The sequence below is a fragment of the Wolffia australiana genome, chromosome 11 (genome assembly GCF_029677425.1).
Source record: "Wolffia australiana isolate 7733 chromosome 11, ASM2967742v1".
NCBI lineage: Eukaryota > Viridiplantae > Streptophyta > Magnoliopsida > Alismatales > Araceae > Wolffia > Wolffia australiana.
In genome coordinates this window covers 140,246-166,530 of record NC_135845.1, presented here as the reverse complement: position 1 = coordinate 166,530, position 26,285 = coordinate 140,246, and the positions used below count along the sequence as shown (strand labels likewise).

General features: G+C 46.7%; 4 protein-coding genes across 4 annotated transcripts; 2 read left to right on the top strand and 2 right to left on the bottom strand.

Moving 5' to 3' along the window:
• The first annotated feature begins 13,025 nt into the window (after positions 1 to 13,025).
• Positions 13,026 to 15,860, top strand: LOC144709740 (CemA-like proton extrusion protein-like protein). The gene is made up of 7 exons (XM_078583363.1): positions 13,026 to 14,375; positions 14,510 to 14,595; positions 14,688 to 14,861; positions 14,949 to 15,063; positions 15,148 to 15,245; positions 15,358 to 15,493; positions 15,578 to 15,860. The coding sequence occupies exons 1-7, from the start codon at positions 13,737 to 13,739 to the stop codon at positions 15,644 to 15,646; spliced, it is 1,317 nt and encodes a 438-aa protein (XP_078439489.1). The 5' UTR covers positions 13,026 to 13,736; the 3' UTR covers positions 15,647 to 15,860.
• A 29-nt stretch (positions 15,861 to 15,889) lies between these two features.
• Positions 15,890 to 18,351, bottom strand: LOC144709741 (serine/threonine-protein kinase STY13-like). The gene is made up of 2 exons (XM_078583364.1): positions 16,835 to 18,351; positions 15,890 to 16,636 (listed from the first exon to the last, which is right to left on the bottom strand). The coding sequence occupies exons 1-2, from the start codon at positions 17,701 to 17,703 to the stop codon at positions 16,297 to 16,299; spliced, it is 1,209 nt and encodes a 402-aa protein (XP_078439490.1). The 5' UTR covers positions 17,704 to 18,351; the 3' UTR covers positions 15,890 to 16,296.
• Positions 18,352 to 18,882: 531 nt separating this feature from the next.
• On the top strand, positions 18,883 to 22,102 carry LOC144709739 (Class II aminoacyl-tRNA and biotin synthetases superfamily protein). Its single transcript, XM_078583362.1, has 10 exons — positions 18,883 to 19,508; positions 19,818 to 19,928; positions 20,040 to 20,153; positions 20,235 to 20,525; positions 20,624 to 20,734; positions 21,029 to 21,082; positions 21,222 to 21,301; positions 21,381 to 21,496; positions 21,594 to 21,708; positions 21,884 to 22,102. The coding sequence occupies exons 1-10, from the start codon at positions 18,981 to 18,983 to the stop codon at positions 22,008 to 22,010; spliced, it is 1,647 nt and encodes a 548-aa protein (XP_078439488.1). The 5' UTR covers positions 18,883 to 18,980; the 3' UTR covers positions 22,011 to 22,102.
• A 26-nt stretch (positions 22,103 to 22,128) lies between these two features.
• On the bottom strand, positions 22,129 to 24,863 carry LOC144709742 (cytochrome-c oxidase/ electron carrier). Its single transcript, XM_078583366.1, has 3 exons — positions 24,710 to 24,863; positions 22,413 to 22,569; positions 22,129 to 22,329 (listed from the first exon to the last, which is right to left on the bottom strand). Exons 2-3 carry the CDS (start codon positions 22,566 to 22,568, stop codon positions 22,282 to 22,284), a joined length of 204 nt encoding a protein of 67 aa, XP_078439492.1. The 5' UTR covers position 22,569; positions 24,710 to 24,863; the 3' UTR covers positions 22,129 to 22,281.
• Positions 24,864 to 26,285: the final 1,422 nt, after the last annotated feature.

Sequence of the window (26,285 nt, the reverse complement as noted above, 5' to 3'; positions counted from 1 at the left end):
TACACCCCTTTGGAGAAACCACACATCACTTGACACAGAGCCCTGTGGGGTGTTAAAGTTAGGTTTTGTGTGAATTATTATAAAACTAAATAGAAAAAAAAATGACGGAAGGCCAGCAGACCTTACGGCGCGATTCTTCTGCAATTCCGGAATTCTGCCAGAGCTTCTGGAACTCTGGCCATAGACAAGTGGAGATTCTAACCCTTAAATATATGTCCTGAAGAGTGAGTTACCTCCCGTTCCCATTTAGTTTGGAAAAGAGAGCAATGTTATTCTTAGATTATTTTTTCATGGCTCATATTTCCTATTAATCAATTTACAATGTGTTAGTTGATTTTGATTGTGGATTAGGTATATCAATTTTCATTTATTTCATCTTCTTTTTTCTCATTTGTTTTTCATTTCTACAGTCCTCTACGACTCATATTCTCTCAATTTTTTTCGTTTTGTTCTCTTCTTGACTCCGTCTCTTGTTTGTTCATCACTTATCATTCCACTCTGCTAATTTCATCCAGTCGCACATATGTTATTTTATTCCACCCTCTGCTCTTCTCATATTTTCTCCATCTTTTCTTCTCCTCTCCCACTATTCCTCTCTCCATTTTTTCTCCTTATTCCCTTCCTGACTATTTCTGAAACTACTGTGTATTTTGTGTTCTTCGTTTTCATCATTTATCCTTCCTTTATGTTCATTTCATAAAACATAGAATCGATAGGATGGAACAAGGTACATTTTCACGCAGACTTTTATTCACAGACATGTTTGTGGAAGTTGAATCGAATTACATCAGAACACTTAATAAGTAGAAAAAATCAAATGCAACTTTAGCGACATCATTATCGGTTGTAGAAAATTTCAAAGCAGTACTTCACTATGCAAACATCTTGAAATGTTACATGATAAAGTGTATGTTACCTGATTTATATTATGTGGCCAGCACGCCAATCACACTACCATGTTTATTTAAGTTCATTAAATAAAATATTTGCATTCATTATTATTCCATGTGATGTTTATAATGAAGTCCATGTATATGTGCAATGACTTAGTGAATTATAATGAGATCATGATATAGTTATCACTAGTCTTGATGCAGGACGACGTCTGGGACTTTAGTGAATTATAATGACAGCATGATACAATGACGTCGTCCCGAGGGGTGCCGAGGTGATGCTCAGATACCAGTTTTAACGCGGACATTGTCGAAGACGTGGTCCGTCAGTGTCGACCTATGGAAATGCGACTAGGTGGTGCAATGAAATCCTAAGTGACAGTACGTGCAAGCACCGACTCGTGGGGTTCGCTGAACTCCATGCTTCGGGGTGGGCGATTGATGATGATGATGTTGACCCCTGACCTTCGTCAGAGTGACGACGGAGTCTACGACGCTGAACAGAATGAGTTCGTTGGTGCTTTCACGTAACAGATGGATTTGGCCCGTGCCTAGAATAGACACTCGATAGGCAGTCTCGAGTCCGTTTATACTCTCTCCTAATCTATCCCGAGAACTATGGAGTGCAATTGAAAAGATATACGACAAAAGATAGAATAATGAGAGGGCTAGGGGAGCGAGGTACCTCTTCGGTGACGTCGTCCCAGAGTTGTCGCCCTTGTCGATGCAGGATGCCGACGGACGAAGATGGAGGTGTTGTGCCAGAGACGGGCACGACATTGCTCAACTGGCGGCGGAACGCGTCTCAAGAGAGGTGACACATGAGCAGGAGTGGAGTAAAAAGGGGCCATGAAAGGCAGCACGGTCGCGAGGCATGAGCATGCGTCAGACGACGAGCCGGACGCGTTGGAGCGGGCACACAGGGCCGCGGACGATGCACCGAGCTGGACGACGTAGACTGGTGGTCGAACGGGCCAGCGCAGGCGAACACGCCATGGACAGCGCGATGTGCTGAGTAATGTCGAACGGTGAGCCGCATGGGCTGGCGCGAGCGACGGGCCGCTGTCGGCGCAGTGGGCCTGGCGGCGTTGGATGGTGGTCGAATGGACGAATGCAGACGTACGGGCCGCGGGTGTCATTATGGGCAGCGAGCTGGACGGGCTGACCTGGGCAAACGGGGCCACGAAAAGAGCAGCGGGCCTGGCGACGTCGGTCGGCGGTCGACAAGATGACGCGAACCGATGAGGCCTCAAATGGTGCTATAGATCGTTGGTATGCGACGGCGGGTGGGAAAGACTGGTGCGGGCGGGCGGACGGAGCAGCGGACGGTGCTACGGGTTGTCGGCGTCAGACGACAGCTAGGGAGGATGACATCCAGAATGGCATGGGCAGCCCAGGGTGCAGATGGCTGCCTGGGCAGTGCTCTCGACCCCCTTGAACGACCGAGACGACCCGGGGAAGACAATGACCTGGCGTGACAACTAGGTGAGAGTTCACTGTGCGAACATGTCAACCGGCTTGGGCGGTCAGCGACCTGGATGGCCTATGCGGCCCCGGGCGTAGGCGGCAGTCTGGGCAGCGTCCTGGTCGATCCTGAAGGACCTAGACAACCTAGAAAAGACAACAACCAGGTGCAGCGGCCATGTGAAAATTCACGACACGGACGTCGATTTGAACGGTTGCCTGGGCAACTCCCTGTGCGGGCAGCGCTTTGGCGGCGTCCTGGTGGCTCAGGGCGGCTCCGATCAGACATGGCTCCTTCCCCTTCCTTCTCCTTTCTTCTTCTTCCTCTTTCACAAATGAGGATTCTTCCAAAAATTTAAAATTCCTTTCTAAGAAAAGAAACTTAGGGCGCCCTCTCCTTCCCTTATGTAGGGAAGGTGATGGGCCCCAACAAAGGTCCAAAAGAAGGGGGCCAATTTGGAAAGTGGCCCCTCTTAAAACACAATTAAACATTTAATTTAAGAAAGGGGGTCCAAAGGGGAAAACGAAAGAGCCGTTGCAAGGATATGGCCCAAAAATCAGAGTTACTAGGGTACCTTCGCCTTCACCTTTGTGGGCCGATCTGGCTGGGGTCAACCAGGCGGTGTCGCTGGCGACAATGTGGGCTTCGGCGTCGTCCTTAATGGAGCAAGATCTCGTGCTCCATCAAGTCTTTAAACATGAATTCTAAATAATCCTAATCGATGGATAGTCGAGATGGGCATCGAATTACCCGGATAGAATAGCACTAGCTAATCCTATTTATATAATAAGTATAATTGATCATGTGGATATTAGTGTGGCAACACTAAGAACATATAGTGGGTGCTCTTTGGAGAAAGAGTTCATTGAATTAATCCGTACGAATCCCTGAATAGTATTATACCTAAACGTCAATCAGGTTGATTCAAGTCACGGTGTACAAGTGATACGCTGATGTGAGACACCAAGGACATCTCGTGAGTGGACGACTACATTTTGACTATGACTTACGAGCCTCTAATCATGGGATTCAAAGAAGTTATAGATCAGATGTAGTAAGAAGCTTACAGAGTGATGGAGTGCGCCCAAACGACGTCGATGAAATGTCATTGGAGCCGTCATCATCGTCATCAGCATGACCGTTGATCCATGTCTAGCGCGACCGGCACGCCAAAGCATCCGTGAAGACGCCCCAGTTTAAATACCCTAGGTAGAGCATGTCAGCGCACGTGTCACATTTTCATTATCTGCTTTCATTTGTTTAATTTCTGTTTTGTATTCGTCAAGACGAGTGCACCCTATTGGGTTCGATGCTTTGGTTCGTCCATGGAAATCACGTTTCCTTGGATGCGGAAGGGTGGTCGATCAATTCACAATCAATCTTTAAAATCAACATACTGAGTGTACCTTTTGGGGAACTCGTTCCATCCTTGACTTTGCCACTCCGAGATCGTTCTGAAGCTCTTCACGCGTCCGGCCTCTAGAAGTATCCACGTGATCACTCGGCGCTTAGATCTCCACGTCTTCTTCTTCAACTCTTCTTGAAGGTCTAGAAGATCTCCTCACCATGAAGACACTCTTCTTTGGATGAGTGGAGAAGAGAGTGGAGACGGGGAGAGGCTCTCAAAATTAGGCTTGCATGGGTGCTTCAAATGAGACCCCTTTCCCTCTTTATATTTCACTTAAGGTTTTCCTCAAAAACCCTCCAAAGTAAAATATATCCACCAATGCCCTGTTGACCTTACGCGTGCGAGCCTCTAGGCTCATGTATCATTCTAGTTAACAACTTTAATGGCCCAATAACATTTATTGACCAACCTTATTAATTAACTATATCAACATATAGTTTAATTTAAATAAGGATCAATTTAACCCAATTGATAGGTTAAGTTTCCAGCTAGTGGGGTGCCAAGCTACACCTCGTGCTCTAGAAGATATCGAGTAGTCTTGAACTCTCTCATGGAATCTTTACCGTCATCGGTTACCACATATGTATAATCCATCATCCGCGTGAGACTCTTGAACAACTTAGAGTATGGTTTATCTTCAAACCCTAATTCGTCATTCGATTAGTACTGATGCGTAACGGGGATCATTGGAGAGCGCCTTCTCCAATATCCTCACTACCCTGGCTAGGAATTTTTCTGCATCGTCTTCCTCGACTCAATCTCCTCTTATACCGAGGGTGGATGATGTCATCTTGACCACTCAATCATCTCCACAAGCTTCTTACTACATCCGATCTATAACTTATTTGAATCCCATGATTAGAGGCTCGTAAGTTATAGTCAAAACGTAGTTGTTCACTCACGAGATGTCTTTGGTGTCTCAGGTCAGTGGATTACTTATACAACCGTGACTTGAATCAACCTGATTGACGTTAAGGTATAATACCATTCAGGGGTTCATACGGATCAATTCAGTGAACTCTTTCTCCAAAGATCACCCACCATCTGTTCTTAGTGTCGCCACACTAATAGCCATAGGATCAACTAGTGTTATTCTATCAGGATAATTCGATGTCTGTCTCGACTATTCATCGAATAGGAATATTTAGAATACATGTTTAAAGACCAGTGATCCCTGTATTATGATCTCATTATAATTCACTTAGTCATTGCACGTATTCATGGACTTCATTATAAACATCACACAGAATAATAATGAACATAAATATTTTATTCAATGAACTTAAATAAACATGAAATGTGTGATTGACTTGACGGCCACATAATATCCATCAATCTCCTACTTGTTGTAACGCGTCTATATCATCGTATTTTCGTACCGTCCTTGTCATTTTATTTTCACATAGTTTAATCTCTTAATTCTTTACTTATGTTGTAAATGGGGGGGTCTCTTATTGGACTCCCCCTCGTTGGACTGATTTTAAGGGGCCCATCATGGAGCTATATAAGGCCATGATGTGACCACGTTCATTCTAGATCTGGAAGTGTTTTGTTGCAGTTATTCCAGAATTTTCAAGGAAAAGAGAAGAGAGAAAGGAGAAAAAGGAAGAAGAAGGAGGAAAAGAAGAGGGGCAAAGGAAGATAGGGGAGAGAAAAGCACAAGATTCAACATTGCCATAGTCTTCCTGTATGATGGGATGTCATCAGTGTCTTGCATCGCCAAACTCATCAATACCGTCTTGATACCTCCATCCGATGCCAGTTTCCCCCATCCATATCCCGTGTGATATTCGCATAGCACACAATCTTTCCATTTGTTGGCAGTCTCTCGACGTCGCAAGGTTGCCGTCGATGGTCGCAGATCCCATTCCAGATCCCCCCACATTCTGCAATACACATGTATCCACATACAACCTCAAGGGGGGTGGGTGATTGACATTCTTACCTCCTGTTGTGAGTCACAATCCGTCACCTTCAGCTGGGATGCCCAAAAGTGCACGCGCCACACCCGACGCCCTCTTGGTCAAACGGTCGTTTGACTGCTCGGACGCACATCGACAGACTGATTCTTCTCGACGCAAGGCAAGACTACTAGACACTTTTAGACGCTCCACACGGTGTGCCCTTTAACCGCTGAGCAACGCCTGTCGCATTCCACTGTCGCTCTGTCACAAGAGTCTGCATTTGACCGGATTGATTCATCTTTAGTTGGAGTATTGTTTGTTGTATTTGCACCGTGACGGAGGCCAGACTCGACTATCAAGCGACCACTCGGGGTCAATACACTCAGTCGAACTAATTCAACCACATGCCCATTACCTCAAGGCGCCCGAGCTTGCCAGCCACTGTGGTGTTTCACCGTGACTCCGATTTGTGACGATCGGGTTGGATGATTCGACTCTACGCTTACTAATAGAACTCATTCGACGAATCCACTACTACGCGCCATTAGCGCCGGCTTCTTGCTATAGTTGCATCCGCCGAGCACGGTCGTTCTTGATGGGTTCTAGAGGCCTAGATCTGGATGAACAAATAAAAAATGATGCGCAACGGAAGTCTATTTGCGAATCGAACGACATCAACAAAAACATTGAAACAATGTACCTTTGCACGAATCTCATTCGTGATTTCTTCAATCCCAGAGCGAGACGAGTCGAGCTGCTCAAGTGTGCAGCCTCTAGATGTATCCACGCGGTTCTCGGCACATAAGATCTCCTCCTTCTCGTAGACGAGCCCCGTTCTATCTCAATCGGCATCGTTACATCGTCCTGATCACATCAGGGATGGAGAGGGGGGTGTGGGGAGAGTGGAGAAGAATGGGAAAGGCCCCTAAACAATTCTAGCATGGGTGAATTTTGTTCAGGGCCTTCCCCTATTTATACTAAGTGGGTATTTTTCATAAAAACCCCCAAAACTTAAGTATATCTTCCAACGTCCAAAAGACCATTTGCGTGTGACCCTCTAGGCCCATGTATCAGTCTAGTTAACGACTCCAGCGGCCCAATAACCTTTATTGGCCTTCCAAATTAATTAACTATATCGTCATATAGATTAATTAACGTCGGATCGATTTAACCCAATCGATAGGTTGAGACTCCGACACGTCGGGTGCCAAGCCACACCTCGTGTCCTAGAAGATATAAATGAGTGTGTATCGACTGACTCATGGAACCTGTTCATCATCGGTTACCGTGTATGTATAATCCCTCATCCACTTGACGCTCCTTGGACGACTTAGGGTATGGTCAACTGTCAAACCTTAATCGATCATCCGAGTTAGTACTGATGCATTCGGAAATCATCGGAAAACTCTTCTCTGACATTTCACTGCCTTGGCCAAGGACTTCATTGCATCGTCTTCCTTGATCTATCACCTCTTATACCGAGGGTGGACGATCCCATCTTGACCACTCAATCGCTTTCGTGTACTTTTTGATGCACCCGAACTAAGACCGTTAAGAATCCCATGATTAGAGACTCATTGGCCATAGCCAAAGTACAACCGTCCGTCTACAAGACGTCTTTGGTGTCTCAGGTCTAAGGACCACTTACACAACCGTGACATGAATCAACCTGATTGACAGTTCGGTATAATACCATTCAGGGATTCGTACGGATCAATTTAGTGAACTCTTTCCACTAAAGAGCACCCACTATCTATCCTTAGTGTCGCCACACTAATGGCTACAGGACCGACCATACTCATCATATGAGTGAGACTAGATAATGCTATTCTATAGGGAGACTTTGATGTCCGTCTCGCGTATCCTTTGAATAGGAATGTTTAGAACACATGCTTAAAGACTAGTGATCTCCGTATTATGATCTCATCATAATTCACTAAGTCCGATCATGTATTCATGGACTTCATTATGAGCATCACACGTGCACTATAATGAATATGTTCTATTAATGAATATGGAATGAGATGCAGAATGTGTGATTGGCTTGCCGGCCACATATATTTTTATCAGTTCTTACGAGCGGCCTCGCCACTTGTCCCTCAATCGTCTCTTTCAACTACGACTTCCGCCAACACTCTCCAGCTTCGCACTTGCCTGCTGCCGAGCTACATAGTGCCTTCTCCATCGGCCCGCTTCTACCTACCTACCCGCACCAGTCTGCACACTAACAGATTTTCTAACGACGAACGCCGCCACTGACAAGGTATGTTGTCCCTTGTTCGCCCATTATATTACTTGTTTTAGTATATTTTCGACTGCACTCCACCACGCAAGGGCTAGATTAGGTGAGAGATTTCTGAGAAAACTACGAGTTGAGCATCTTCCTAGGTACGAGCCGAGCCCTTCCGTCACATGCGAGCCCCTACAGAATTATTTTATTTGGCACCGTAGTCGTTGTCGTCACTCCGACGAGGGTCAAAAGGTCACCGCCATCGTCATCGGTCACCCGTTCCGGAGCTCAAAACTTGGCGAATCCCCACTCGTCAGCTCTGTACGTACACTCCACCAAGGTCATTTGCACTCACGTAGTCACATTCACTTAGTGAATTACCCGTCAGAAGACACCATCGACGACGTCCGACATCACAGAGATGATCTAGTTGTCAAGGCGGGATCATCCACCCTTGGTATAAGAAGAGATTGTTTCGTGCAGATAATGGATTATACATATACGGTAAGTGATGACGATAAATGTTCCATGAGAGAGTTCGTAACTACTCTAAACGTCTAGAGCATGAGGTGTAGCTTAGCACCCCACGGGCTGGAAACTTAACTTAACGATTGGGTTAAATCGACCCTTATTTAATTAATCTATATGTTGATATAATTAATTAATAAGGTTGGTCAATAATTGTTATTAGGCTATTAAAGTTATTAAGTACAACAATACATGGGCATAGAGGGTCACACACATAAGGTCATAATGACATTGGTAGATATATTTTACTTTTGGATTTTTTGAGAAAAATCTTAAGTGAAATATAAAGAGGGAAAGGGGTCTCGTTTTAAGTGCCCATGCAAGCCTGACTTCAGAGCCCCTTCCTTTCTTCATTCTCTACATCAACCAAGGAGAGAGTCTCCAAGAAGAGTTGAAGAGGAAGAGGTGGAGATCCAAGAGCCACGTGATCGCATGGATACTTCTAAAGGCCAGACGCGTGAACGGCTTCAGAACGGTCTCGGAGCGGCAAAGTCAAGGGTGGAACGAGTTCCCCAAAAGGTACATTCAACATTTTATTTTAAAGATCGATTTTGAATAGATCGACACGCTTCTACATCCATGGAAACGTATTTTCCATGGACAAACCAAGGCACCGAACCCACTAGTTTGAATTCTTGTATTTATATTATTTAAGATTTTTTCATCATTGGCGTTGCCACCTCCCCAGCCGGGGCTCCCAGGGGTGGCCAAGGGGAGCCTTAATGGCCACCCATGAGCGCCCAAGGGGCGGCAAAAGGGCACCCACGGTCGCCAGCGGCAGCCCAATGGAAGCCCGCAGTCACCCGTGGCCCCCTATGGGCCCCCTGGCCGCCCAACGGGCGCCATAGCCGCTCGCTAGCCTGCGCGCCGCATAATATCCATCACGACCCTTGTAATTATTTAAAAACTCAAAAGAAGAGGTGATTCTAAGTTCTAGGAATTTGTATAAATGCTATAAACTATTCATAAGTTGATCAAATCTCAAAATTAATATAAAGCTTATGTTAAACATATCAAAATTATCAGGTGGTTGAGGACGTGTGAAGTTCAGAGGCCAGCCTTCTTTCCTATGAATCATGAATAACTCTGATGTTATGATTCCAAGTGTTATGGATTCAGATTGATGTTAGGAACACATATCCTGTTAAAGAAATGCTGAAATTCTGCTTGAAAATTTTTTGAGGGAGTGAAAGATCTGTAGGTTTTGGTCTGTGATTTTCAAAGAGCAATGATAAAGAGGAGTTTGAAATGGCAGCTCAAAATAATATATATGGACTTAGAAATCTGAAAGGGCATAATGGAAATTTATTGACAATCCAACCATCAAATGTATTAATTATAATTTGACAATATGAAATAGGAATGCTTTTAATTTTGAATTCTTGTATTTATTGTTTTGTCATAAGTTCAAAATAGCTCTCATGCGTTAAGAGTAAAACTAGCTGTCAGGCAAAGAATTTCAGATTTAAAATAATCTGAAAATTTTATGTATGTTACCATGCTATTGGATAGTACTTTATTTATGTAGTTTATCTTTTTAAATTATCAATAAATTCAGACTGAAATAGCTGAAGATAATGACATGAAGATAAAAATATTCTCTAACACTATTAAAATATTTTTTTGAATTTGACCTCATTTGATTGGTTTAATAATTAGAATTGTGACAAATCAAATCATATACTGAGCGCCTATTGTGATTGATCACAACCCCTATAAAGGCATGGATTGCTTTGAACATCCATCAAAACACATTTTAAAGCATTTTAGTAAAAGACCCTTAAAGTTACTCTTTAAATACTATATATTATTATAAACTCCAGACATTTAAGTACAAATTAATTGAATCATTATATAGACCTTATCACCTCAAATGAGCATTAATTAAGAATTAATTTGAATTTATATGAATGAATAAACTAGGTGACCATTAGTCAATTTTCCATGCATATTGGGAAAATACTTTGTTCATGAATCAATGTAGGTAACATGTGATTCTAGATGGTTTAATCATGAATCAATAACTAAAACCTATTAATAAGTGTTCATCGTGTCTAATGTTTTCAAAGAACTTACTAGCATTGGTAGACCTATCACCACCATTGCAACGACTAGCACAGAAGAACGAGAAAATAAGCACCTGAATGATTTTTGGCAGATAAAAGAGCAAAGGCTTAATTTTACAAAAAAAAAACAGATATTCTAGGAGAGTAGCATGGGAGGCACCATCAACCTATGTTTCCCTTGAGTAACATCTTAACATAATCATTCCTTCTGTGTGAGCGCCACGAATACAACAATTGTTTGTTTGGTGGCGACGGACCGTGCTACAGTGGCTGGGTCATGTTTTCATCTAATTCACAAAGCTCATTTGATACACACGTAAAGCAGTTAGAATGTTCACAAAACCATCGGTGTCACCAGCTGCAGCTGCTCTAGAGCGAGCCTCTTCCATTTGTATATCGTTTTCTAGGAAATGAGCATGCTCCAAAGGGTCAATATTTCCAAAGGGTCAATATTTCCAGTCGAGCTAAAGAACTGATCAAAGAATGATCTTTTTGCTAACCCGTGCAGTTGTTAAAGACTTCAAAAACCTTCAAAAAGCCTTCCCGGAACTAGGAAGTTTTCTCAGGACACTTGGTGGAACAGCTGTTGACTTGCCACAGCCCACTGCGAGAGTTTTGGTGCGAAAGAGTTACTTCTCTCCCTCCTCTTTTCTTCCCACAATCTATACTAGGTCTTTGTTCGCCCACTTTTCTTCATTTCTCTTGAGTATATTCTTGACATATTCTCTTCGTCTCTCTTCGTCAATTTCTCTAGTTAGAGCCTTAGAGAGAGAGAGAGAGAGAGAGAGAGAGAGAGAGAGAGAGAGAGAGAGAGAGAGAGAGAGAGAGAGAGAGAGAGAGAGAGAGAGAGAGATGAAGAGATAGAGACAGACAGCGAGAGAGAGAGAGAGAGAGTGCGAGAGATAAAGATAACGAGAGCGAGAGATAGAGAGAGATAGACAACGATAGAGAGAGATAGAGATATGGAGAGCGAGAGACAGAGAGGAGGAGCCGGAGAGCGAGAGACAGAAAGGAGGAGCCAGAGAGCGAGAGACAGAGAGGAGCCAGAGAACGAGAGATGGAGAGAGAGCGAGAGACAGAGTGGAGGAACCAGAGAGCGAGAGACAGAGAGGAGGAGCCACTGGCATGGGAGATAGATAGAAATTGATATAGATATAAATATATATTGCGAAAGGAGGAGAGAGAGAGGGGAAGAGGGAAAGAGGGAGAGAGAGAGGGGAAGAGGGAGTGGGTCAGTGGGAAAGAGGGAAAGAGGGAGAGAGAGAGGGGAAGAGGGAAAGAGGGAGAGAGAGAGGGAAAGAGGGAGTGGGTCAGTGGGAAAGAGGGAAAGAGGGAGAGAGAGAGGGGAAGAGGGAAAGAGGGAGAGAGAGAGGGAAAGAGGGAGTGGGAAAGAGGGAGAGAGAGAGGGAAAGAAGGAGAGAGAGGGAAAGAGGAAAGAGAGAGCGAGACAGAGACAGAGAAAGAGACAGAGCGAGACTGGGATATAGAGAGAGAGAGGACCCAAATTATAATTTTCACTCTCCCTGTCCCTGACGTAGACACTATATCAAAAGTACCAGTGTACTGTGTACCACACAAATAAAGTTTATTTTTCATTAGTCATATACATTTCCGCTGAGATTTGAGAGGGTTAATAGCACGAAATATCCCAAATTTTTTAAAAAATCTTAGATATAACCTAAACTTTTTTTTTGGCACGGTATATCCCAAACTCTCTAAGTCGACGCCGACATATCCGGTGATGACGTGGAATCCATGTGGCTGCCAGGTGGATTTCCGACCAGATTTTGACCTGGCGGAATCCACCTGGCAGCCACGATGGATTCCACGTCATAACGGGGATTCTGCCTGCCAGGTGTTTTCCGATAAGAGAGAGAGAGGCATTCTAGAGAGAGAGAAGGAGAGAGAGAGGCATTCTAGAGATAGAGAAAGAGAGGCATTCTAGAGATAGAGAGAAAGGGAGAGAGAGGCGTTCTAGAGAGAGAGGCATTCTAGAGAGAGAAGATAAGAAGGGAATGAGCAGGGAAATGAGAGAATACTCACAGAATCGGACATGAAAGCGCGATCGGGGTTGTCGATGATGGGCGAGAGCGTGCCGTCGTAGTCAAGGAACAAGGCCACTCTCTCCATTTCTCTCTCTAGAATGCCTCTCTTTCTCTCTCTAGAATGCCTATCTTTCTCTCTCTAGAATGCCTCTCTTTCTCTCTCTAGAATGCCTCTCTCTCTCTCTATAGAACACATCTCTTTCTCTCTCTAGAATGCCCCACTCTCTCCTTCTCTCTCTTATCGGAAAACACCTGGCAGGCAGAATCCCCGTTATGACGTGGAATCCATCGTGGCTGGCTGCCAGGTGGATTCCGTCATCACCGGGATATGTCGGCGTCGACTCAGAGAGTTTGGGATATGCCGTGCCAAAAAAAAAGTTTAGGTTATATCTCAGATTTTTTAAAAAATTTGGGATATTTCGTGCTATTAACCCGATTTGAGAAGCAGCCAAGCCCCAGCCCCCAAGCTATATAATTTATCTTTGAGGACCATCATCTCGAGCGCTCGAACGGCCAGGAAGAGGACAACAACACAGGTGGAGGGAGGCCGGGGGAGAGCGCGAGGGCGGCGACCCATCGCGATTCACGACCCGATGCGGGCTCGACATTCCTGAATCCTGAGGAGGTCGCTCGGGGGCGGAGCGAGTTTTTTTATCCATTTGCCCCTTTTTCTCGCTTGCGGGTTGGGTGGGCTGCTCCGGATACCGCTATCCTCCTCCCTCGCCCTTCTCTCCTTGACCTCGCTCCTTGGACGCTTCCACCGCCCCCCCCCCCCCCCCACACCCCTTCTCCTCCCCCGCGGCAAAGGAATGCTATCAGCAATCCCGGCTATTCTCATCGTCCGTATCGGGTAGTCCGTCCGAGGCTTCTTCGGTCATCCCCGCGGGAGGCTTCTTCTGCATTCCTCCTCCATGGGCTGTTCTCCGTTTTCCCTCTGACGCGGAGAGCCGCCCTCTACAAGAGTAGAATGCCGGGGCGGTAGGAGGACGCGGCCCCTTCCCTGGGCCTTGTTAATTTTCCTGTTCCTTGTTCCGGTGAGCACGATCTCGCTCGTTGGCCTCGATGAGCGATGCTTCTGGAGTTGCAGGATTGAATTCCAAGTTCTCAGGACATGCGCAGCGGAGATACCACCAGACCCATCTGCGATTCAGCGTCTGACAGAGGATTTGCTGCGGCAAAAGATGTGGCTCTTCCTCCATGTTCTTAATGAGCCCCACTCTGTTGTCCTTGGCCGGGGGTTCCGCCCTCCTCCGCGTTCCCGATGAACGCCTGTTTCGCGACTCGGCCGCCGGGAAGCGCCCCGTCGTTTCCCATTTGGGGAGGATGCGGCGACTTCGGCTAGTCCCGAACGCCAGGCGAAGGGAGAAGAAGAAGTCGTGGTGGCAGAAGCTCTTCTACGACGAGGACGCGGAGAGCTGGTTCGGCGCGACGGAGAAGGACGCGGTGGAGGACGTCGGCGGCGCGTCGGAGGCCGAGGAGCAGCCGTCCGAGGAGGAGAAGTTCGAGGCGTGGAGGAAGAGGGCGGAGGTGATTACGGAGCTGAGAGAGGCCCAAGAAGAAGCCAGGAATTCCGGCGAGCGGCACGTCTGGGAAGACTGGCTTTTAGAGACACCCTCCCCCGGGGATGAGACTTCTTCTTGGGATCGCCATCGCGAGCGTGAAGAGGAGACTGCTAGCCGGGTGGAAAGAGAAGGGCCTTCGTCTACCTTCGACGGCGGGGATTCAGCGGAGACCCAGCAGCAATTGGTCGGGGCCGTCAAGAATTTCTTGTTCAAGACTTATGACGATGAACTCCTGTTCGAGGATAAGGTTTTCCGCTATGCTTCAACCAACTCGGTACTGATCCCTTGCTGCCTCTCTTTCCTTGCCGCGTCCTTCTTCTTATCTTTGACCAATCTTCTGTTAATTATCTTGAAATCCCCGGGTGGCGTAATATCCATGGCGTTCAATTAAATTTCAATTGTGCGCAGGCAAAATTCTTGGCTTTCCTCTTGATCGTGCCCTGGGCCGTGGACTTCACTGTTCACGATTACATGCTCATGCCCTTTTTAGACAGGTGAGCGAGGGAATGAACGAGTGTCGAGGCTCTCTTCTTTCTGAGCATTCGGAATGACTGAACGAAGGCAACCCCTTTTTTGTTTTGGCAAGCTATGTGGAGAAGGTGCCCCTCGCGTCCCAGGTATTCGACGTGAGGAGAAATCAGAAACTCGAGATGATCAAGGCGCTGAAGGTGGAGAAGGCAAGATTCCGGTTCGAGGAGGAGATCGGCAAAGCACCGCCGCTCTCAGACGAGGAGGTCTGGCTGGAGCTGCGGGAGAAGGCGTAAGATTGAATGGATGAATAGATCGATGTTCTTTTGCTCGTTATTTTGCTATTTTGTTCGCTAATCATCGTGCAACGCGCCATCAGAATAGAGCTCAGAGACGAATGGAGGTTGGAGAACAGGAAGGCCTTCGCCAACATCTGGTCGGACATGGCATACGGCATGACTCTGTTCCTGGTCATGTACTTGAATCCGAACAAGGTGACGAACCCATCCGCCTCAAACCCGCCGTCGTCTTCATCTCTAGATCTATCTTTCTGTTCTTGATCATCGGCTCTGCTGCAGGTGGCGCTGCTCAAGTTTACAGGATACAAGATTATAAATAATATATCGGACACGGGGAAGGCGTTCCTCATCATTCTGATCACCGACATTTTTTTGGGGTAAGTTTTGTGATGACTTGCGTTTACGAGACTTTTCATGTACGAGTTATTGTGGTGTATTGGGCGGCGAATGGGGATGATGAACAACGTGGGCTGTGCATGGGCGCGGCAGGTACCACTCGGAGTCGGGGTGGGAGGCGCTGGTGGAGGCGATACTCGAACATTACGGATTTCAGGTGGACGAGGCCGCCATCACCGTCTTCGTCTGCTTCGTTCCCGTCGTCATCGATGCCTGCGTCAAGCTCTGGGTACGCTCTTCTCTCTCTGCAAACAACAAATTTGAGTCTATCCCTCTCTCTGTGTCCCTTCTTTCAACTCCGTTTGCCGTGCAGCTCTTCAAGATCCTGCCAAGGCTGTCGCCCAACGTGGCGAATATCTTTCGGGAGATGAAGAGGCACTGAGCTGGGACGCGCCTGCCGTCGGGTTGATTGCATCATTCCTCTCCGACGAGCCTGGCCGGTTTTTTTTTCTTACACAATTAAAAACCCATTTGACGAGCCATTCTCTGTCGATTTGTTTTCGGCTCCTCCCCCTTTACTTCTGTGAAGAAACCCCCCACCCCGCCCCCAATATTCGATTGCATCCCAATAAAAACTCCCCCGGTTTTGAGAGCCATTTGCTGCTGCTCAAGAGACTCACATTGATTACGGGGTTTCTCCATCAAAGTTATAAATAGCAGGCGGCATTTAATTATACAGGGCATCAAAGTGCATTCCCATGCGAGGTCAACCGTGTTCAACAAGCAGAAGCCAAGAAAATTCACCACCACAAACAAGCAGAATCATCTCTTCGCTCCATCATGCCCACCAAACCCCCTTGCGATCATCTCTTCCTAAAAGGGAGCCGCCTCCTCTTCTCGAGTCTCTGCCAGCCGGTCGTCCGTAGGTCTGTCTGTCTGCGTTTCTGTCCGTACGTCCGTCCGTCAGCAGAAGAAAAAGTGAAGAGCTCACAAGTCTTTTTTTTCAGGGCTAGGCTAGAGAGAGGAGGGAAGAGAGAGAAGTGAGAGAGAGAAGTGAGAGAGAGAACAAGGAGCAAGCAGTAGAGAGATGCTTCAGTCGATGGTAATGGGCTGGGAGAGGCAGCAGCGGAAGCGGGCCTTGCGGACGGTGTTGAGGATTTCGGACTCGGCCTGCTCGAGCATGCAGACGACCTCCGAGAAGGTGGGGCGCACGTCGGGGTCGGCGTCCCAGCAGCGCCTCATGATATCGCCCAGCACCGGCAGGCAGTCCGCCGGGATCGCCGGCCGCACGTTCCGGTGCACCACCGCGAACGCCGCCTGCACCGCCGCCATGTTCGCGAACGGCAGCATCCCCGTTATCAGCTCCCACAGCACTATCCCGAAGCTGTACACGTCCACCTTCTGGGTGTACGGCCGGTGCTGGATCATCTCCCTACAGTTTCATCGCTGTATCAGCATTTTCGCCGCGATAACAAGAAACGGAGACGAACACTAGAGAGAGAACAATAGAGAGAGAGAGAACGATAGAGAGAGAGAGAGAGAGAGAGAGAGAGAGAGAGAGAGAGAGAGAGAGAGAACAATAGGGAGAGAGAGAACGATAGAGAGAGCAGAGCAAGTAGACGCGACTTACGGAGCCATCCAGCGGTAGGTGCCGGTCTCTGGGGTCATGCCCTCGGTCTGGACCTCGATCCGGGCCACGCCAAAGTCGGCGATTTTGATGGACTTGTCGGCGAAGATGAGGAGGTTGTCCGACTTCAAGTCGCGGTGGATGAAGCCGAGCTCGTGGACGTAGGCCATGCCGCGGGCGACGTCGAGGGCCTGCTTGACGGCGAGGCGGAGCGGCACGGAGCGGTTCTGGCGCTTCATGAGGAACTGGCGGACGGAGCCGCCGCGGGCGTACTCGGTGACGATGCACCAGACCATGGGCTTGCGGCAGCCGCCGACGAAGCGCACGACGTTGGGGTGCTTGAGCGTGGCGAGCATCATCACCTCCTGCGCAAACTGCTGCTCCATCAGCTGCGCCCTCTCCGGGTTGTTCTCCGGCCGCTCCAGCAGCTTGATGGCCACGTCCTCGCCGCTGTACGTGCCCCGGTACAGCTTCCCGAAGGCCCCCTGCGCGAAGGGCATCCCCATGTTCAGCTTCCGCAGGTCGATGGTCCACTCGTCGTAGTTCTCCAGCCCCTCCGTCGGGAACCGCGGGTCCAGCAGCGCCAGCGCCAGCGCGTCGTCGCTCAGCGCGTGCGACACCCGCCCCGGCCGCAGGATGCTGTGCCCCACCGAGAAGTTGCCGCTCGGCACCGCCGGCAGCCCGCGCGCCGGCAGGATCAGCGCGTGCGAGTTGTTGGACCCGCAGCTCTCCACCGACATGGACACCGACCCCCCCGGCGTGTTCGTCTGCAGGCTCCCCATGCTGTCCACCGACATGTTCGTGCCCTCCAGCTTCTGGTACGACGCCAGCTCCACAAAGTGCCCTCCCAGCTCGTGCCCCCCGCTGCCCATGCCCGCCCCTCTGTCTTGGACTTGTCTCTCTCTCTCTCCCTACCCTCCTTCCCCCAACCCACGGCGATGCCCGACAGGATTGATGCCCGCGAGGATTGCAGCGAATTCGGGGTCCGATGAAAACCCTAAATCGCGGTCGCGAAACGGGAGAATTCGGGACCCCGCGCCTCGGCCTCGGCGAGCCGCACCCTCCTCGAAACTCCGCTCAACAACGGTGGCCGATCAGCGGCGTGCTCGTCGGATCCGCCGCAGATCCGCCCGCTTCATCACGGCCTGGTTGTCGCCCCCGAGCGCGGAGAGAGGCAAGCTCCGAGCGATGGGTACGACGGCGACAGGGCCACAGATTATCAATCAATCCGTCGTCCGAGGAGACAATTGGGCCGATCCGGTCCTTATCTCGAGGGAAGCAGATTCGCAGCCGCCGCCACTTCCGCCGCCGTCATGATCGCAAGTGATCGCCCGCGCCGCCGGCGGGGAAATCCGAAGCCCAGCCTTTTTCTTCTTCTTCTTCTCCTTCTTCCTGTCTTCCCCCTTCCCCCCGCCCTTTCCGCGTCGGGAGCCGAACGACTGCAACGAGAAGACCAGTGAGAGGAGAGCAAGAGTCGAGTCGCCGCCCGCCCTCTGCGACACGCCTCTCCCTCTCCTTCCCCTCTCATTTATCATCTATCTAATCTATCTATCTATCCGTCTTATCTATCTATCTCTCTATCATCGCGCTGTCGGTAACCCATCCCCCCCTGCCCTTCCCTCTCCCGTCACTGGCCGCGCACGCCTTTCCGTGCGCAGCGCTTTGCATCGCCCCGGCCCCTTACAGTGCGCGAGGGAATCTCCGCGTAAGCGTGACGCCATAATCCAGCGCAAAATGGCTTTTTAAAATAACGCCGTCGCCTTTTTCTCGGTGGCTCCTTGGCCTCTGCGCACGGCACGTGTTCAACGAAATGCCCCGGATACGACGTCGCCCCAGCGCACGTGACACCATTCAATATCGGGCCCACCCCTCCTTCCTCGGTCCTTCTTCTTGAATCTGGTCCTGGTTGGCGGCACGGGCGACGGCACCATTACTGCCGGCCCGGGCCGGGCCCGTTCCGATTTGTACATAGGCATAATTTATCGCCGCCCAGGGATGATAAATTATTGTAGCAATCCCGGAGGGGCAATTATAAAGAAAGAAAACCCCCGCAGGCCGCAGCCGAGCAAGGGCTGTTCAGTTCTTGTTTCCAGAACCCTCGCAGCCGACGCGAGCAACCCTCCTCCCTCCCCCTCCCACGAGAAGCGCGATGGAGCTGCCGAGCGAGTCCATGTCCTCTTTGCAGATCGATTCGTCGGCGGCGGGCGACGAATCGAAGGCCGCCGTCAGCAAGAAGGCCGCCAAGAAGGAGGCGGCCAAGGCGGAGAAGCTGCGACGGCAGCAGGAGGCCGCCGCTGCCGCTGCCGCCGCCGCTGCGGCTGCCGAGGAGGCCGACCCTCTCTCCGACAACTACGGGGACGTTCCGCTCTCGGAAATACAGTCCAAGGCCGTGTCTGGGCGGTCATGGACCCCTGTCGTTCAGCTGGGGCCCGAATTGAAGGACCGGAGAGTCCTTGTTCGCGGGAGGCTTCACACCAGTCGGGCCGTCAGCAAGAACATGCTGTTCATCGTGCTCAGGGAGAAGGGGTTCACGGTGCAGTGCATCTTGACTGTGAAGGCGGATCTTGTGAGCAAGCAGATGGTGAAATTCGCCTCCGGGCTTAGCAAAGAGTCCATCTTGGACGTGGAAGGCTTGATAACTGTTCCCGAAAATCCAATTACCGGTGCCACGCAGCAGGTAAGCTTGCCTGCCATCTTTCGGTCGCATTTGGGTCGACCAGGTTTTGGGAGTAATTCGAGTGGAAATTGTCGAATTTTGCTCTACCACGACACTGGAGTATCCCAATTTTATAAAAACATTCTGTCCATTAAGATTTAGGAAATGAATCTATTGATTTTTATTTTAACTGGGACATTAAAATTTTCTGTTTCTTACAAAATTTCACTTGTCTTCGCGATGGTAATAATATTCTTGTGATCATTAATAATATTTTCCGAAAATTTTTTTTCATTATTGATTCATAGAGTTGGCTTTATTGCTTATCAGGTGGAATTGCAAGTGAGAATGATTCATTGCATCAGCAGAGCATTTCCCACGTTGCCCATAAACATCGAGGATGCTGCAAGAAGTGAAGCCGACATCGAGAGAGCCGAAAAGGTACCTTCTTTCTGTCGGTTTAATGCAATCTTCTCTCCGTTCAACGTTCGCATAACCGTTCAATTAAAAACATTCCCAGTCGTGAATTAAATTGTTGGGGAAATTTTGCAGGCTGGTGAGAAACTGGTCCGTGTTGGACAGGATACGCGCCTCAACTACAGAGTGCTTGATATCCGCACCCCTGCTAACGCTGGCATCTTCCGCATTCAGTCACAAGTTTCCAATGTTCGTGCTTTTATGAAATTTTCCCTTCTTCCGTCCAGCACGAACGTTTTCCTCACTTCTCTTTGCTTCTTATTTTTATAGAAATTCAAGGACTTTTTACTCTCGGAAGGATTCATTGAAATACACACCCCAAAGTTGATTGGAGGATCGAGTGAAGGTGGCTCGGCTGTATTCAAACTTGATTACAAAGGGCAACCGGCGTGTTTGGCCCAGTCGCCTCAGCTGTATAAGCAGATGGCTATATGCGGTGACTTTGGAAGGGTTTTCGAAGTTGGCCCGGTATTTAGAGCAGAGGATTCTTACACACATAGGCATCTGTGCGAGTTTACTGGTCTTGACGTTGAAATGGAAATTAAGGAACACTACAGCGAGGTGCGTCTTTTGCGCAGCAGTGTGGAAATTTCTTCTTTTCTAAAAACACGTTTTGTGCATGGGTTGTTCAATTACGTTTTGTGGGCCTTGCGGTGCAGGTGATGGACATTGTGGATCGTCTGTTTGTTCAACTGTTTGACCACTTGAAGCAAAATTGCGACAAGGAGCTGGAAGCAATTGGAAGACAGTACCCATTTGAACCTCTCAAGGTTTGACACTTTTACTTAGAAACGGCTTGATGCCTTTTGCCAGAAGATCATTGACGAAGTCTTCAATGGAACCCTTGGTTTCAAATTGGGGCTCAATGCGTTAGTTGTCCTTGATGTGGCCCCATTATGAGGATTCCTTACGATTGATTGACCTGATAACCGACGCATGAAGACAAAGAATAAGCAAAACAATGAATGATAAGCGACACATCATGATGACTGCTGCTGACAGTGATTACTACTTTCCTTTTTGTGATTCACTTGACCATGCTAATGCCTGCTTTCATCTCTCAGTACCTTCCGAAGACTCTGCGGCTTACTTTCCAGGAGGGAGTCCAGATGCTCAAGGTAGCTAACTCGGGTTAATGTCAATCCGAATGAACTTAACTTGCTGGCGGACTTTAATATTAGAAGAGAAACTTAAAATGTTTTGCTTGTTTCCCATTTGGGACAGTTTGGATATTCCCTAAACTTTTGCCACTTGTAGGAAGCGGGAGTGGAGATAGACCCGCAGGGGGATCTGAACACGGAATCGGAGAGAAAACTGGGCCAGCTTGTTCGGCAAAAGTAGGTCCCGATCGTTTTCTTCGGTCTCTCGATCCGCTCCCCTGTAAATCGTTTTGACGAGTGTCCATGGGCTGCGCAGGTACGACACGGACTTTTACATACTGCACCGGTACCCCTTGGCGGTGAGGCCGTTCTACACCATGCCCTGTTTCGACGATCCGGCCTACAGCAACTCGTTCGACGTCTTCATTCGAGGTGAGCCGATCTCGCTGCCATGAATTCGAGGCTCTCTGAAAAACGAAGAAAACCCAACTAGACGATTTATCCCATATTCTTTTTTTGTTTCACCTAGGCGAGGAGATCATCTCCGGCGCGCAGAGAGTTCATGTGCCCGAGTTGCTGTCCGCCCGCGCGGAAGCTTGCGGCATCAACGTCGACACTGTTTCCTCGTACATCGATTCCTTCCGGTTCGTACGCATCCTTTATTCTTTTCTTCGCTCTATCTCTCTCTATTTCTCTCTATTTCTCTCTCTCTCTCTCTCTCTCTCGTGCTGACTGCTGAGTGTGGATGTATGCTTTATTCTTTCTTTCCGTAGTGTTCTACTGACAGCAGTAATAATGATCATCCTATTCGTGGGCCAGGTATGGGGCTCCGCCGCACGGGGGCTTCGGAGTGGGGCTGGAGAGGGTTGTCATGCTCTCCTGCGCTCTCAATAACATCCGCAAGACGTCTCTCTTCCCCCGCGACCCGCAGCGCCTCTTTCCCTGATTATTCTTCTTCCTCTGCAATTTTTGCGCAACAACATTGCTTCTGTTCATTACAACTGTTGTTCCTTTTTATTATTATTTTTGTTTCTTTCTTCTTGGTGGGTCACTGTGCCCAGAGAGAAACTGAAAAAACCAGCTGCAACTTGGGTTCATCCATCATTGTGATAGAAAAGAAAAAACACACTGAGTGAACATCTCTCCTGTTCTTCTACGAAAGACAGGGGAGACTATTTATTATTGCCGATCGATGGACCGGTTGCTCTTGATAAAGCTCATGCCTTCTTTCCGATTCCGTGGGACATGTTGTAGATGCCCTTTCCCTGCGCGCATAGTATCAAACTCGTGCATGAAAATGGGTGTGCGCTTGTGCCATTGGATCAGATGGATGATAGATGAGACTCACGATGAGAGCGAGAGAGGAGACGGCTAGCGCGAGGGGAATGGCGACGGACGTGAGCTTGTCATAGCGCCCTTTCAAGTACGTGTGCTTGTTCATACCTTGGAAATGCTCCTGATACTTCCTTAGCCTCTCCCTGGTCGCAGCTGGCAACTCCGACATCCTGAAAGATGAATACAGGCATCGCGGGGATTCAGACCCTTTCATACACGAACGGACAATATCGAGGAAGGATCAGCGCGCTAACTGATAAGTTTGACGACGAAATTCATAAAAGCCATGTCATTGCCATAAATTAATCTTTTCACCACTTCGTAGACTTTTAATCATTTAGAGATTCAAGTGAAGGACGCTGCAATCTCCAAACAAACAGTAGAGACATTAAAGCTAAGACCATGCGACAGATTTCTTCTAAGAGATGGTGACCAAAAAACGAAAGACGATTAGTGAAAGAGATGCAACAAAAGCCCAATGCAAAAATATGATTCTAAAGAGACTAGATCAAAATGCAGAAAATACTGTTAAACCTAGCAGTTCACGGATTGAAAGAAGAAAAAGAAGGAAAGAAAAAATAGAACTTGCCAAATAAAAATGACCAAGTCCACTGCTAAAATGGTTCTCTGCACGACTAGGGTCCGGATTTTGGAAGGCTCTGCCAGTCTACCTGACCGAAGGTCTACTGGACCGTTACTCCACCCCACCACCTTCGACCCATCTGTAGGATCGGGTCGGGTTAGCTGAACCGATGCCAGGTACATTTTACTCTTCCCCACCTCTGTCTCAGGTCTGCTTGAGTGGCCTCGTATTACAACTAATTGTACATCTTAAGTGCATCAATACATAATTGTATATTATTATATACACATCAATTCTCACTTGGCCGACCAGGAGTAACACGACCCGAGCAACTGACCCCTATCAATGAAAGACCCGAAGATCGGGTAACTTGAACTCGCACGACCCCTGAATCCTAACTGTTATTTATACCAGGGGTTACAAGATGCTTACTGGGTAGACCGCATAACCTGAGTCCAGCGAATAAGGAATTAGTTTTTTTTTTAACGAAGTGAATAAGGAAATAGTAAGAACATAGCAATGAGCAGAGGTTCGACAAAACTACAGCTGAAGCTGGAAAGGGGAAGTATGTATTTCGCACAATCCTCGAAAGCATGAGGCAGGGATCTCATTGGTAAATAAGAGAGGAACTAATTTACAGTGTGCAGAACTGGCTGGTCTCTTAAGCAAAGAGCCGATCCACTTCATTTCGATTTTATCAAAGAAGATATGAACTGGACGATCACATGAAAGCTAGAGCTTGCTAAGTATATGACTGATCAGTAAAGCTTTCCAAAGACCTAGGGTGGAAGCCCCAACATTTAAACGAACCAAGTTTTGTTCGTAAAGATGAAAATCCATCAGGCTAATCCGTCTTAACTTCTTCCTTCTTCCATCCGTATAAAGGAATATTTTCGACGAATACCTTTGGATAGCTTTCGAGATTCAATATCTGGGCAGTGTAATTAGATGTTCTCCAGTAAAAATTAATGAAATACTTCAAATTTTAATGAGTTCAGATCATGTTTAGCCTTCACGTCAATTCACGTTCTCGAACGTAGTTTCGCTCTCAATGAATCATAGATGCTAAACCAAATGGTGACTATGATGAATCCAAGATCGATGCCCAGAACTGACGGGTAAGCAAAATATGTAGCGAAACCATCAAATCATTTTGAAGCACAAGGAGAAAACATTTATCTTCCACTTTTTCAAAAACGCAGAGACGGGGATGAAGATATTGAGGACAGCTTGGGATGTAAAAAGATGTCATGTCCAAAAAAATTCAATCTTCTTCCCTAAACAACAACAAGGATACAGATACTCCCACAAATTCGCACTATTCTCCTCATCTGATGGCTCACCTAACAGACCATTGCCAGAAAACAACCGAATTCAATTATGTCGCAATTTGGTATCTCGGCGCGCATCGAACTGGCACTAAGGTGGTTTTTTTTATCATTCAACGCTATTCAAAGGGATATCGATGCACAGACCATCGCGAAGGTAAGTTTTAGAATAGGCAAGAGGGGATTTGGCCGGCAGGGATTAATAAGAACGGAACGCAAACGGACGAGAAACCAAATGAAGCGAATACGCTGGCGGATGCACCAAAACCTAAATGTTAGAGTCAAGAGTGCGCGCGGAGATTAAAATATGGCCCACGATTGAAATACATAGCCGAAGAACAGAAATGTTTGCGCACAGAGAGCCACGCATTCCGAAGAAGACACCGAAACCACTCTTACCTGAAGATCGAGACGAGACGGACGAGGCAGGAAGAAGGCGATCTCCGAACGGCGGAAGACTGCTACCGATCTCTCTGTTTTTGCCCACGGCCGGAGAAAATTAAAGAAAATATTTAGGGTCGTTTATTTATAAGACACTCTTGATAAATTTACATTTACAGCCGTACCCAAATTTGTCTCCGTAAAACCACCTTCCGGCGCTTTCAAATAAGGAAAAAGAGTCCGAGTGATTCATATAAATAATTATTGCGTGTAAACCCATCTCCAGAAATGAAAAGCGAAAGAACTACTAGTAAAACTAAAATTAAACTTGGAAACTTAGCATTAATTTTAAAATCATATATATATCAATAAGACCATCATTTAATAAATTCCTTGCATTACAATAAGGTAGCCATTAAAATGAACCAATTTCCCTTTTTTACATTAAGAGCATAAAATTGAACAAGCACATGTGAAAACAACAAGTTGTGAAAAATAAAAACATCATATTCAAGGTCATTTTTTATAGGAGCAATACAATAAGAAGAAATATAATTTGAAGCAGAATTAATAAACATAAATGATTAACTCAACAGTTCAAAGTAGTCTTTAAAAAACAGTCTGTAAGAAAGAGGAATACAAATCATATAGTTCTAAAAGGTTCCCGAATATGATTTACCATGATGAGGTTGTCATTCTAAGTTTAGATATTATTATTTTTAATTACCAGTGACTTAAACTATTTGGTTAAGTTGAGAAATGAAGACTTATAGTATCATACCATAACAGTGCGATGTTCTATTAAAAATGTATACACAAGATAGATAAAAGAAATAAAGTTTTTTAATAGGCCCTTTTTATTTCTCATAACAGAGTTGTGAGTCTAAGTTTCGAGCTTAAACTTGGTGATAATCGGAAAATAAAAAATACATTTAAAGTCGTGGAACAATTATAGGAACTTAAAAGCTCATAAAAAGTATGTACATCTGATATATTAACGATTATATTATTTTGAGATTTTCCTAGTATAACCTGTCATAATAATCTTGTTACAATGATATTTAGTATATATTCAGTAAATTAAAATTTGAAGTAATTTTATTAAGGCGGAGTTTGAATATTAAATAATTATGATCACTGACCTTTGGGGAACTGATTCTACAATATATAATGAGGTATATATATACATTTAACAGGTATAAAATTAGGAAATGAGAGCTTTGTGATTTATCATAATATGGTGGGAATTGTTATTCTATAATATTAAATTGAAAATATTGAAAGATAAAACTTTATAACTAATTAAAAACACACGACTAATGTCTATAAGAGGGAGGTAAGGAGAATCATATATAATTCAAAATCAGTGCAATTTTTATCTTAATAAATTTGTCAGCATGCAGTAAGCATATACAGTTGTTAAAATTAAAATTAAAATAAATTTATAATATTACATTTAAAGTAATTATCCCAATATATTAAAATCTTCTATAAAAAGTGTCAAGGATAAAAAGAGTATAAAATTTGGATTGTTCTTACAGGGCATTAACAGAGAATTTTCAAGGCAGGCTTTTACAAATATTTGATGTAGCAT